At 48.3% G+C, this 13,776-nt stretch overlaps 4 protein-coding genes across 4 annotated transcripts; 2 read left to right on the top strand and 2 right to left on the bottom strand.

Moving 5' to 3' along the window:
- Window positions 1-86: 86 nt before the first annotated feature.
- On the top strand, window positions 87-1,617 carry ASPWEDRAFT_45105 (S-adenosylmethionine-dependent methyltransferase). Its single transcript, XM_040836443.1, has 3 exons — window positions 87-231; window positions 308-469; window positions 667-1,617. Exons 1-3 carry the CDS (start codon window positions 174-176, stop codon window positions 1,464-1,466), a joined length of 1,020 nt encoding a protein of 339 aa, XP_040684824.1. The 5' UTR covers window positions 87-173; the 3' UTR covers window positions 1,467-1,617.
- Window positions 1,618-2,430: 813 nt separating this feature from the next.
- Window positions 2,431-4,016, bottom strand: ASPWEDRAFT_54408 (uncharacterized protein; the record flags this gene model as incomplete). Its single annotated transcript, XM_040838054.1, has 2 exons — window positions 2,431-3,573; window positions 3,642-4,016. 2 exons carry the CDS (start codon window positions 4,014-4,016, stop codon window positions 2,431-2,433), a joined length of 1,518 nt encoding a protein of 505 aa, XP_040684825.1.
- A 3,042-nt stretch (window positions 4,017-7,058) lies between these two features.
- ASPWEDRAFT_54409 (Hsp70 family protein) lies at window positions 7,059-9,299 on the bottom strand (the record flags this gene model as incomplete). The annotated part of the gene is made up of 4 exons (XM_040838055.1): window positions 7,059-8,839; window positions 8,953-9,018; window positions 9,080-9,206; window positions 9,273-9,299. The coding sequence occupies 4 exons, from the start codon at window positions 9,297-9,299 to the stop codon at window positions 7,059-7,061; spliced, it is 2,001 nt and encodes a 666-aa protein (XP_040684826.1).
- Window positions 9,300-11,025: 1,726 nt separating this feature from the next.
- ASPWEDRAFT_54410 (uncharacterized protein) lies at window positions 11,026-13,595 on the top strand (the record flags this gene model as incomplete). Its single annotated transcript, XM_040838056.1, has 5 exons — window positions 11,026-11,048; window positions 11,107-11,175; window positions 11,242-11,718; window positions 11,774-13,465; window positions 13,511-13,595. The coding sequence occupies 5 exons, from the start codon at window positions 11,026-11,028 to the stop codon at window positions 13,593-13,595; spliced, it is 2,346 nt and encodes a 781-aa protein (XP_040684827.1).
- Window positions 13,596-13,776: the final 181 nt, after the last annotated feature.

The raw sequence follows: 13,776 nt of genomic DNA on the forward strand, positions 1-13,776 counted from the left end.
TGATCTCCGTTTTTTTCTTTTTTTATCTTGTAGAATCACGAACCAATCATTTTACATCTTTCAATATCTTTGAATATCTTCACTTTCTTTACTTCAGTAAGGTCAACTATAATGGCCTAATCTATATTAACCAGCTAATCTATCCAGACTGTACATATATACCATCCCTAATAATGGACCTAACACCCTTTCTCACCTCCATTGGCCACGAAATCGACGATGTCGAAGAGGGTACGTCCAACGTTCCCAATAAACAGTATCATTTATAAATTAAAAAACACCAAGTAATAAATGAAATAATCTATAGAATCCTTCCTCCTCTTCACCCAAGACATCCCCTCTGGAAATCTGGGCTTCATCGACTCCCGCGCTGCATCCATCGATGCGACGATCCACGGACAAGATTACTCAATTCATCAATCGCCTACAGTTCTTTCTTCGTCGCGAGCTGGGGGGACAACGGGTGCTGGTATGTCTTTTCTTTCTCTCAATTTTCGTTCTTTTCTCTCGTCTCCACTGTCATGGCGTTCGCAACGGTGGGCCAGGATAGCTATCGGATATGAATCCCTTTAAGCCTCGGTTCTAATCCTTGTCTTTTCCATCTGATAATACCTACTGCCATAGTAACCAGAAATCCTATACCGAAGAAACTAACAAGAAAAACAGTCCTCTGGAAAATAACCCCCCTCTTCGCACAATGGATCTCAGCCCAACAGTCTAACCCGCTATGGACTCACTCCCTGCTATCATCAACCTCCACCGTCGTCGAACTAGGCTGTGGCATCTCACCCTTGACAGCGCTGGCTCTATCCCCGCTCGTCTCGCAGTTTATCGCAACAGACCAGGAATACGTTCAGAAGCTGTTTCGGTATAATCTTGACGCAAATGCAGGGGCTTCGGCTTCGGTGTCTTTGTCTAAGGGGAAGAAAGGGCGAGGGTCAGCGTCAGCGTCAGCGTCGAAGAAAAAGGGACAGAAAAAGGGAGGAGATGCTACGCCTACTTCTGTCTCTGGGTCAGAGGCAAACTCGAACTCGAACATCACCTTCACATCGTTAGATTGGGAATTAGACGCCCCGTCTACATTGAAAGATGCACTTACATCTTCACAAACGCCAGATGACGATCACGAAGAAGAAGAAGATAAAGGCTTCGACCTCATCATCTCCTGCGACTGCATCTACAACGACGCCCTAGTAGCCCCCTTTGTGCGCACCTGCGCGGACATCTGTCGTCTGCGGCCCGCATACAACCCCTCATCCTCATCCTCATCCTCATCCTCACGCAGTAAACGGAATCCAACAATCTGCATAATCGCCCAGCAGCAACGCGCACCAGACGTGTTCGAGGAATGGCTGCAGGAGACGATGAGGGTATTTCGGGTGTGGAGGGTGAGCGATGAGGTGTTGGGGGAGGGGTTGAAGTCAGGGACGGGATATCTGGTGCATTTGCTTATGCTGAAGGAGTAATGTACATACTACTACTCCGTATGTAATGTGTAAATGTGGTGCGGCCAGTGAACTAGTCAGGCTATGGGACGTGATAGGGGGATACATTATCTATTGTAATTATTGCATTATTGAATAGACTACCTTCTGCAGTACACTACATGAGGACGGGAGTTGATTGATTGATTACTATTACTATTACTATTACTGGAAATGGAAATGGATATCAGGTATGTAGGCTAGATTCAATATCCCGCTAGCTTTGAGCATATATTTATGATCCATTGGAAGCCCCTCCCTTGCGCATGCAATAGTTGCAGGAAATATCAACCAAGCTACCCTTTTTAAGTAAGAAATACCTGTCTATCTTCTTCATTCGGCATTTGTTTACCGAATGCAGGTTGTTACAGAAGCAGAAAGTAATAAACATCATGTAGTTTGATTATGCCCATCTTTAGGTAACCTGCCAAGATGAATCCCAAGCCAAGAGTCAATATCAAGCTCGTTTAGAAAATGCATCATGCAAGGATCAATTCAAAGTATAACAATGCATTCCAATGGATAGATGACGTCTGTGTAAGCGGGTAGTCAAGGATATTCCAAAACCAGGCGGCATGTAAATCGTAGCTATCAGTGAATTAAGTAGCCAAGTATACCAAATAATAAGCACGTAAATATGTTCAGATTGATACAGTTGGCAGGTCGATATATGACAAGGCCTCGATGCATGAATGGTCAACCAGAGTACCTGCCAGTTCAGCGGTTGCCAGCAACGAGGCACATTGAAACATTATAATATTAAGAACATACAAGTAGCCACCCAAGAGTACAGAAGAGGGTATTGAAGAAAAATCTGCAGAAAAAGGATAAAAGGCGAAAGCATGCTCATACTATGCAGCGTGTGAATGCAAGTTCCCCACGGTCAAATCGCGAGGAATATAAGGTCTTCAAGTTGGTGTATTATATTAATAGGTAGCGAGCAATATTATCGGGCCTCGACGGCCTCTTTGGAGGGCTCGCTGTGCTCCCTCTCCGACTTGGGAGTCGTGGAGTGCTCAGGTCTTTCTTGAGCAAGTTCTGTACGCTCCGGCGAAGCACGAGCTGCTGTATCGTTCGGAGGTAGCATAGGTGCCGCATTATCTCGGGTTTCGACGTCTGGATTACGATCGATGATTGATGAAATCGTCTGTTTGGTCGACCCGTTTGTCTTTGGTGCCGGGCTGGACTCATCCGCTGCCGGCAAAGACACCTGAGGTGCGGGCATGGGCCTCTCCGTCGATTCCGTCTTGATTTTCTTATAAGCACTTTCTCCATCGGCCTCATCCTCAGAGGCGGAGGAATAATCCATTTCTTGAGGGTAGCCTTCAGGGTCCGTCGGTGCCGATTCCAGTCGGCTTTCTTCCGTCGACTCACGATTCGAGTTTGCAACTGGAGGAAGAGGAGCATTAGGATCATACACAATACCACACACCTCGAGAGCTCTGGATTGGCTGCCCAGACTGCGGTCCTTGTGCTTCTTAGTCAAATGGCACATAAAGCCATGAAGAGTCACAAAGTCTGCTTTACCACACCCGGGAACTGGACAAGTGAGATAGACCAAGCTGCCATCCGACGGTCGTTTCCACAGAGCACGGCCCGAAGGATCATGAGCAGCAGGTCGACCATGACGTTCCCCCCAAGCCTCGACGTTCTTGATGGTATATTTTTGTTTCCGTCGAATTGATCCAGCACCAGAAGGATCATGCGTGATATGGTGATGAGGCGGCGGAGGATGCGGGTGAGAATGAGCAATAGGATGAGGTTGAGGGTGGGGTTGAGGGTGGGGGTGAGGGTGAGCTTGCGGGTGCGAGTGCGGGTGTGGGTGCTGGTGCTGATGCTGGTGCGGGTGCGGATGAGCAATCGAGTGAGGATGGGGATGAGGATGAGAATGAGGCTGCATCTGTACAGGTGTTGGAATCGGACGAGGTTCTGGGGGGCTCTGCTGTTTAAAAAATGCAAGAGTGGTGGCAGCGTTGGTTTCGGACAAACGACGAGGTGGTGTAGGACGAAGAGGCGGCGAGTCGACGTTGCCATTAAGCCCGAGTCCCATAGACTCTCTCTTCATTCTTTTCCGTTGCCTACGAAGCTCCTGTTTCAATGTCATTAGGATAAAAAGCCCAGATAAAAGCCCAAATAAGATCCAAGTAAAGACCATACCTCTTCCTCAGCCTCTGCATGCTCAGTTACCCTACGGAACTCTTCATCCTCACGCTTTCGAATCGCTAGCAAGTGGCCTCGGGCCGCCATACGGGCTGCCTCTTCTTGTTCCAATTGCCTCAAGCGGTTTTCGATGTGATCTATGTTGACGGGTTGCGGGGGGCCACTGGGAGGAGCCTGTTCCTGCATGGGAGGAGGGGGGAAAGGACGAAAGTGATGATGGTTCTGCATCATGGCCTCTGGGGGCATTTGATTTGGGTTCATAGCGATTGGATGAAACCGGGGCAGATTCATATTGACATGACCAGGGACAGCACCATTAAGACCATTTTCGTGGACTGAGGGAGCGACAGGTGGAGGGGCAGCGACAGTCATTTTGGGATGACTGACTGTATACTGTTAGATATGAATCGAGTTGGACATGGGGCGATAGGGAAATGAAGGTGAAAGAAGAGAGAAGAATATAAGGTGGGGGAGGCAGCAGATAAAGGCGCGAGGAGAGACAGCAGGAGGACTGATTAAGGCGGACAAGGATATGTAGGAGGTGGGAGGGAGAGGAGAGGGAGGAGGAAGAATGATAGGAGGAAAAGCAAGCATGCAATAAACGTCGAGCAAGCAGTGGATCAAGTCAACTTACACACTTGAAACAAATATTAAGTGGATTAAAGTGCAGCGAAAGAGAGGGAGAAGAGAGGAGAGGGAGAGAGAAGAAAGAGAAGCAGCCAAAATGTAATAAAAAGAAAAAGACCAACAGAATAAGAAGAAATTAAAGTAAAAAAAAAGCAAGAGTAACAGGAAAAACAAACCGCTAGCGTGGCCCTTTGGCTGCACCTTGCCCGTTTTTTTCTTTTTCTTTTTTCTTTCTTTTTCTTCTTTAATTTATTTGTTCAGGGAAAATTTCCCGCAGAAGAGGGATGACGATGTGGGCAGTTGCTGCAAGTGGTAACGGCCACGCAAGGGTGAGAATAGAGAGAGAAGAGAAGAGAGAGAGAAAAAGGAATAGTGAAAGAAATGAAATGAAAAAAAGAATGAATAAATCAAGAAAGCAGAAATGAACAATTGGGACGATCTCCAGTGAGAGGATCTAGCTGGGGAAACTAGTAAAACCAGTTTGATTTTGCGGTCAGTTGGAAACAAACAAGTCAGTCCATGGATAGAATCTGGCACTTGTGACGCGCTAGTCAGTGTAATATATGATGACTTGCTCGCAGTGATATTTCAGACTTCTGCAGCCGAATCAGATCCCCTACACTTCAGCCAAGTACCTCTGGACCTAGGGACGGAGTACCTAGGTATCTTCTACATATGGCGTATGAAGAAGAGGATAACCAATGGAAAGAAAAGGATCTACTGATCTGACGATTGACCAGATACCTCAATTATTTGCATCGATAAAACCATGACAAATGGGTTGCTGAAAGGGGTGCAGAGAAGGGAAAATGGACATGTAATACTGAGAATACCAATCAATACACAGTGGGGACAAATCAAATCTCCTCGAGTCGAACTAAAAAGTAACAGGAAAAGTGATCGGCCAATCAGCACAGCGCCTCGTCTGCGGGTCAGGCACAAAACGAAATCCTCAAATTCGGACGTGAGGGTCTTCATTCTTTTTTTATCTTCCCTATTAGTACTGTTCATATTAATATCACTCAGAGTATCCTTTTATTCTTATTCTATGCCAGTAGGTATATAATGTATAGTATATAGTATCCTAATTCTCACTCATAGTAGTACTCTGTAGTCGATCGCCAGTTATTGTCAATCCTGCAAATCCTGTTCCACTTTTGTATCACTCCTCTCTCTCTTAGTCTTCCTCATAGCTTGATTCGTGCGCGGTCAAGCCCCTTGCCCTGGCTCAGTCTAATAAATTCTCTCCAGTTCCCTGCCGTCTTCTAAACTTCCAATCGTATACATCTCCGTATAATCACCAATCACCAGTACATCTACACATTTACCTGTACATATATACATACTGTACTACCATATCAACAATGTAACACTCGGCGCATGAGATAACGCGATTCTAGAAATAGTGGCATAATATCGTCTGGCAGGGATTTTGTCTAATTTTGGAATCTTCAGTGTCATTTGACAACTCCCATAAGGCTATTTATTCCATTTACTATGTATCAATAATATCATCGTAGCCATCTTATCACATCTGGCCAATCACTCAGCTGACTGCATTAGTATGATGCTTATGAATCCCCTATCAATTTATAGTCAGAAATTCTCAAAGATCAGAAAATTAAGGTAGAATATGCTCAAATCACATACCCTCGGCCCATCAAGCACATGAAGTTAGGTCTGTACCGCTCTTTTTCATGCCGAATTGATCAGCGCTGGATGGATATACCGATCATGTTTCATAAATCGAGACCATAAGATAATTACCTATTCTTTTCACCCAATTTCAACTGAATAATACTAGCTGAAATCCTGAATAAATACAGACCACTACGGAGTACATACTAACTATAATAACTAGAGCTAGGAGTCAACGCACTTTATTTAGCACACGAGACTACGAGCGTTAAGAACGTTGAGGATACAATAGTAGCCCAAATTTGGTGCGCCAAGAGAAGCACAGAGAATTCGATATCATCAAGGCAGACTGTTTAGTTCCATAGCACCCAGATAGCGTCCCTCGGCTGTTTGTTCTGATTCGCTGCCCAGCTGGATTAATTAAAAACCATCTGGCGAGGATCAGCACAAACTAGTGAACAGCTGGCAAATCCATCCATGCTCCATCGTGCAAAGAGAACCGCCGGCTTGCTGATTGGCCCTGCTAGAAATTACGATGCGACGACAACAAATTGACCCACGGCGAGATTCCTCACGATTCCAGAAACTGGAAGTCCTCCTCTGACTGTTTCAGTCGGAAACTTGAGTCGTCACGCCTACTCCGACTCCTCACACACACACCAAGTACGAAGCTTCATCTACTTGATCCACACGGCAATCGTTTGTTACATCGAGAGGAGAATTTTCCTATTCTATTATCACATGCTCCATATAGCCAAGCCCACCACGTCCTTTTTTTTTGTGGTTCCCAGCCGTTAGGTCATTAAGTTACAATTGTAGACAATCCTCGCTCCAATCCAGCGGACCATCTCCCATGAAAAATCAGATCAAATCTGCTCATCCAACCTCTCAAGAGGTATGAAGGCAAGTGGAGAGTTAGAAAGAGGCTCACAAGGAGGAAAAAGAAAATAGATATAATAAAAAATCAAAACACCCCATACACCGAAACATGGCCACGCAAAAGGTAGTAGGTAGTATGTGTACAGATCATGCGCGTGTTAAAACAATCAAGAAAGGGTAAAAGGCTTCTAGGAAAAGAGATTGTGACATGAAAAAAATACAGGACTCTTTGTTACCCGGGTGTCGGGAACAAATTCGTCAATAATACATTTAGGCCTTGTTCTCGCCCTCACCCTGAGGAGGCTGCTGCTGCTGCTCAGACTGAGCCTTGTGCATCTTGTCGAAGAGGGTCAAGCTGGCGTTCTGCAGCTCATCGGTCTTCTGCTTGAGCTCCTCGGCGGTGGCGCTGCCCTCACCGGTCTGGTTCTTGACAACGAACTCACGGAGGGTGGCGATCTTCTCACGGATCTGGTCAGCCTCGGCCTTGTCGAGACGGTCCTCGAACTCCTTGAGAGCCTTCTCAGTGTCGTTCAGGACACTGTCAGCACGGTTAGCAGCCTCAATGGCGGCCTTGCGCTCCTGGTCCTGAGCACCGTACTTCTCAGCATCGTCAACCATGGACTGGATCTCAGCGTCAGAGAGACCAGAGCCGGAGGCGATGGTGATGGACTGGTCCTTGTTGGTGGACTTGTCCTTGGCACCGACGTGGACAATGGAGTCGGCATCAATGTCGAAGGTAACCTCGACCTGGGGAACACCACGGTGGGCAGGGGGGATACCAACAAGCTGGAAGTTTCCGAGGAGCTTGTTGTCCTTGACGAGCTCACGCTCGCCCTGGAAGACCTTGATCTCGACAGCGGTCTGGTAGTCAGCGGCGGTGGAGAAGGTCTGGGACTTCTTGGTGGGGATAGTGGTGTTGCGGTTGATCAGACGAGTGAAGACACCACCCAGGGTCTCGATACCGAGAGACAGAGGGGTGACATCGAGCAACAGAACGTCAGTAACCTCACCAGCCAGGACGGCACCCTGGATAGCGGCACCAATGGCAACAGCTTCGTCAGGGTTGACGGACTTGGCGGGCTCACGGCCGAAGATGGACTTGACGGACTCGGTGACCTTGGGCATACGAGTCATACCACCGACAAGGATGATGTCCTGGATCTCGCTGGCCTGGAGGTTGGCGTCCTTGAGGGCCTTGCGGACGGGCTCGACGGTGCGGCTGATGAGAGGGTCAACAAGAGACTCCAGGTTGCTTCTGGTCATCTTCATGTTGATGTGCTTAGCACCGGAGGCATCAGCAGTGATGAAAGGCAAGTTGATCTCAGTCTGGAGAGAAGAGGACAGCTCGATCTTAGCCTTCTCAGCAGCCTCACGGATACGCTGAATGGCCATGCGGTCACCAGAGAGGTCGAGGCCAGACTCCTGCTTGAAGTTGTTGACAATGTGGCGGACAAGGTTGATGTCAAAGTCCTCACCACCAAGGTGGGTGTCACCGTTGGTAGACTTGACCTCGAAAACACCCTTCTGGATCTCCAGGACGGAGATATCGAAAGTACCACCACCAAGGTCATAGACGGCGACAACACGGTCGGCCTCCTTCTCAAGACCGTAGGCAAGAGCGGCGGCAGTGGGCTCGTTGACAACACGGAGAACGTTGAGACCAGCGATCTGACCAGCGTCCTTGGTAGCCTGACGCTGGGAGTCGTTGAAGTAGGCAGGAACAGTAACGACAGCGTTCTTAACGGGCTTGCTGAGGTAGTTCTCGGCGGTCTCCTTCATCTTTCCGAGGGTGAAACCACCAATCTGCGACGGCGAGTACTTCTGGCCGCGAGCCTCAACCCAGGCGTCACCGTTGGTGTGCTGAACGATCTTGTAGGGGACCTCCTTGATGTCACGCTGAACCTCAATGTCGGTGAACTTGCGACCGATGAGACGCTTGGTGGCGAACAGAGTGTTCTCGGGGTTGACAACAGCCTGACGCTTAGCGGCGATACCAACTAGACGCTCACCATCTTGAGCAAAACCAACGACGGATGGTGTTGTTCTGGCACCTTTGGGTAAAGTTAGCACAATGACTCATGAGTGGCTGCAAGGGCGATCGCAAAGCTCATGTTTTGGTGTTTGAAGCTCTGGCCACCTGGCAGCAGAAAGAGTTTTCACATACCCTCGGTGTTCTCAATGATCTTGGGGGTCTTGCCCTCCATGACGGCAACGGCAGAGTTAGTGGTACCTAGATGTCATGTTAGATTCAAGTTCCATTGAACCCCTTGATGTCAAACAGGAATACATACCAAGGTCAATACCAATGACCTGGCCCTTCACCTTCTCCTCGCCACCCTCTGTCGAGTTCCATCTTCTGAACGATGTGCTGGGGACTCTGAAAGTGGGAGCGCGAGCGTGAGAGGCAGCGCGAGGGATCTGATGAAAGAAAAGTCAGTTTCGAAGCTCGACGCGTGATGACTTTCCTCAAGGGAAAAAACCTACCGCGCGGGAGAAACGGGAGGAAAGCATTGTGGTTGATTAAAAGTAATTAATACAGAAATTAAAAAGAAACAAGAGAAGCTCCAGTCGATTCAATCGAAAGGAGAGAGGGAGAGGATGGATATGGAGGGTATAGAATAGGATGGGAAGGAGAAGAAGAGAAGGAGATGAGTTTTTTTCCTGGACTGGGGAGAGGCGACGTAAAAAAGAAGGGAGACGCCGGGTAGGAGTAAAACTCGGAGAGCGTCGGCCCGTGATACGGTCATCGCGCCTTGGAAGTATCGAGAATCGCAGCCTGGCCAATGATAGCCGAGCAGCCTGCAGACCGCCAGGCCCAGTAGCCGAACCAGAGTGTGCAGCCAATCAGCGGCGCCGCCTTTGAGCTCAACCCTTTGAAGCTGTTTTTTCTCTCTCCGGTTCGGATGGGAGGATGAGGCGAGGAGTGGCGATTCTCGGGAGATGAAGTCAGACAGCGGTCAATTGTTGGTGTAGGATGACGATGTCCATCAATTGAACGGATTGTGTGTTTACTGGCTTTGTTGTTTGCCATAGTGAGGATATGTTGCCTTTATGCCATCCTACCTAGGTACCTTTGTTTGAAGCTCTCATGATACCTATGCCAGTATTCCTAGTAGGTAACTAGTTCATTACCTAGGCTTATCACTCCAGATACCAGAGCACAGAGCCAGAGCTTTATATGTTCAATCATTATATCGAAGTGGCACTGTTGTATGGCTGCCGGCCATATATATTACTGTTTGGAGCAGTCTATCTATGGGCAAGATCAATGTCCATATAAAACATGCAGAGTGGACACAATCCACATACACGTACTCTAGGGTGAAATTTAGCTGGAATAGTCTCCTGAAGTAGGACTAATAGTCGAGCTTGTACGGAGGGGACAGCCATCTGGAAGTACATCCCACTGTTACAATCTGCATGGATCAACTTAGAGAACAACTGCCACCTTCAATATCAGTCATCTCTTGGGTGTTATCATGTATTTTGAATCGAGCTACTTGACTACCCAGTAGTTGTGATCGTAATGCATAACCCATTCATGGCGATATAAACAACCCTTGGGAATAGCACCATTCTGATTGCAAGGGGCAAACGCAATGCTTAAAAAACCTTTAGAATATCAGATAAAACAACCGTTTCTCCTGACCGATCAGACCGGAGAATTGGCAATGATTTGATATTATTTTCCCCGTCTGATCAGTACTACTGTGTAGAATTCTGTGGTAGACTGTCGATCACAGCAATAGAACACTGCATGAGCAATGAATATATGTAGGTGCCCGACAAGTCGAGAGTGCCAGAGTTGGACCCTCAGTTCACCCATTCCCCCTCCTCAACCCACCGCTTTACGCCTAATTATTATTATTATTATTTTCTGGATGCATCTTCCTCGCTGGATTCGGCATTGATTTTGCCCAGCTTTTATCCGCATTCGCCGCTGGAGGTTCCCCGGATTGAACAAAGCCCTGTGTCAAGTCTTACGTCATCCGTCGCCCCCCCCAGCCTTTGGTAGGGCCGCGAACAACAGCACTGTTAGCAGCAAGCAAGCAGCAGCAGCTGGCACAGCAATCTCTCACTTTGCTTTTCTTTTCAATTTGACCACCCTGGATATCCTTGTCAAGTCGCCAGATCTTTCGATACCTGTTTCCCTCTTTTCCCTCCCAGTTTTCGCATCAGTTGTATATCCTCGTCTTCCTCTACCCGAACAATGTCACCTCGGCCTTAATCGTCCATCATGACTTGGGATTCCGCACTCTTGTCCGTCCCTCCCATCGCGTGATGTCTGCTCTCTGCTAACACCCTCTTGTTTTAATAGAGACCGCCCGACCGAGTCCCTGATCCTTCCTACAAAGCGACGATTCTTCCCGTTCAAAATCCCTAATTTGTCTGTATCTCTGGTCTCAGGAAGAGCTACCGCAAGTTTGATGCGTCTATGCTAACGGCCACATAGCCACCAGCAACTCCGCCACTATATCAGCACCACCGACCCCGACCGGATTTACGTTGTGGTCGATAGAGTCATATACTCAATCCATGTGTCATCGGAAAAACGAGAGAGCATAGCCTTCATTCCGTTTGAACCAAAATGCCTTGTCGCTGGTTATGGTTGGATCGCGGTGGGGGGCTCGGACAATGGAGAGTGTGCCTTCATAAAAATGGCTGATCGGAACGTGCGCATGCACCCTGATATGCCAGACTACGGGCAGTCGGATGTGGACAGCGCATTGCCCATTGATCTCGAGTCCTCGAGGCTTTCGCCTTCCTTGACGCAGGGGGAGGAGTCAAGCTCACCTCGCCGTGCGGACAGGATGCAACTGCCGGAGGTGCAACTCTACAAGTTCGGCGGGAGCATTGTTAACTCGGTGACTATTCATCGTTTACCCGGTGACGGGAAGGGCTTAGCAGATGAAGATATCATTGTTCTCAGGTATTACCCAGGATGACGGGCCATCTTGTACCTACAGCACTAATTGCTTTCACAGTAACAACGACAAAACCGTGACCATTTATTCCTTAACACAGGCAAAAGTCCTCAAGGTCCTTCATCATCAAGCCTGTATGAACTATGCGATCGTGTCTCCGGATTCGAGTTTTCTTACTGCAGTCGGCGACGAAAACCGTGCATATTTCTATCATATGACCCGCGATCCGGACCTGACTACCGTGACAGAAAATGGCGAAAAGCTTGGCGACTGGGATTGGAGTCTTCACCGGTGTATAGAGATGGACATTAGCACACGTTCTGACGAAGCATGCTTCACAGTCGCGTTTTCCCCTTCAAGTCACTTGTGTGCCATTGGATCGCAGTCCGGAGTTATCATTGTCTTTGACGTTGATATAATCCGTCGAACCCTTGATGGGCCATACGACAAAAAGGCTATTATCTGCCACTTCCACTCTTCTAGGTCTTATATTGAGGGTGGCGCCGTGCGCTGTATGTTATTTTCTCCTGACCCATGGGACCTTCTGGTATGGCTTGAGGACAATGGTCGTGCTGGAGTTGCAGATGTTCGCCAGGCCTTTTCACGCAGACAGGTTCTGAACCTGGATATGAACGACCCGGGAATACAACAAGTTCGTACACAGCCCGTCCCAGAAGACTCCGAAGGGTTGGGATTCGACTTTGATAGCCGATCCTTTCCCGAATCGCGCAATGAATTGGATCCGACGCAGCGAGAAATGCTTGATTCAATTGATGGCTCATCAAATGAACCAGGTAGAGAAGGGCTCGACCGTTCATCATTGCGGGAGAATCTGATACAGGACCTCACTGAGCGAGAGAGATTGATTGTGGAGTTTCTGAACACAGCACGCTCAACATCAAGATTGGATGAGAGCTTGACAGATCGACGAACGAGACCGAACGTCCACCTGCCTCCTACAAGCCGTTCACGACTACCAGGTTTCACAGATGGGAACGGTAGACCCTCTCGTCCTACTTCCCCTCTGCGTTACAATGATGCACTCCATGACTTATTTCGGGAAAGCTATCTGGGTCATGTGGCTGCTACCGATCGCAATTTTAATGCCAGGCGTCAGGACTCTGTTGTGCTATCCCAGGGCCATTCTGGGACAAACAGTAGAGCATCAGAGATGGCAGACACCAACGTAGAGGCACAGCCGAGTATCACGTTGAGTTGGACAACTTCGCCCTCGGAGCTGCAGTCTGCCACATTGGATAATCTGTCTCGTGCTGCAGACCCAAGTACAAGTAACACCAGTACTCCCAGCAACGAATCAGGCACGGGCAATCGGCCACAGAATGCAGCAGATCGTCTATCTGCAAACTTTGACCCTGGTAACAACACAACTAGCATGCATCCACTCCAGAGATCCCATCGGTCAAGTTCGACTCCGCGGCGATCTGAGCGGCAAGAGTCCACGGCACAAGAAAGTAGACACGAACCTCCGCGTCTATTGACAGCGGATTTGAGGAGTAATGTAGCTGCAGAACGCCTGCGGCGGCAGCGACAGCTCATTAATGAAACCCATTCTCGAAACACCCAGCGGGAGCCACGCCATCGGCAACAATTGCTGGGGTTTGAACAGACTCGTTCGCCTCGGTGGATTAGAAACATTTTAAACGAACTTCCAGATCGAAGCTTACATGGACACCGAGACCAAGAGCCAGGTGGCACAGCTGGTATTGGCTGGGGCACAGACGGCAGAACACTGTAAGTGTAGTTTCCTCACTGGCCGAGCTTAAACTGACTTTATAGATACGTTGCAACCGTGGAAGGAATCTTTGAATATCAAATCAATATCCATGATCGGAAGACCTTCCCTGTCTTTTCCTATCGATAAAACCAATCCCATGTTCAACGTCTTTTGCACTGAACAGCAGTGTGCATTTGGTCCGCTGGAATGACGATGACGACGCTGCAAGGAACAACTTGATGCTTAACTTCATTCTTCTTCTTCTATTTCTTTATATCTTCCGCGGAGTATTATATGGTCTAATTTTCTTCGATGGGTTTCTTTCGGC

The sequence above is a fragment of the Aspergillus wentii genome, assembly GCF_001890725.1.
Source record: "Aspergillus wentii DTO 134E9 unplaced genomic scaffold ASPWEscaffold_8, whole genome shotgun sequence".
In the NCBI taxonomy this organism is placed as follows: Eukaryota; Fungi; Ascomycota; class Eurotiomycetes; order Eurotiales; family Aspergillaceae; genus Aspergillus; species Aspergillus wentii.

Bases quoted from the DNA above. Each gene is read 5' to 3' on its own strand.
- ASPWEDRAFT_45105 (XM_040836443.1), top strand. From the start codon at position 174: ATGGACCTAACACCCTTTCTCACCTCCATTGGCCACGAAATCGACGAT. The intron at 232-307 runs GTACGTCCAACG...AATAATCTATAG, and splicing joins AATCGACGATGTCGAAGAGG to AATCCTTCCTCCTCTTCACC. The intron at 470-666 runs GTATGTCTTTTC...CAAGAAAAACAG, and splicing joins TGGGGGGACAACGGGTGCTG to TCCTCTGGAAAATAACCCCC.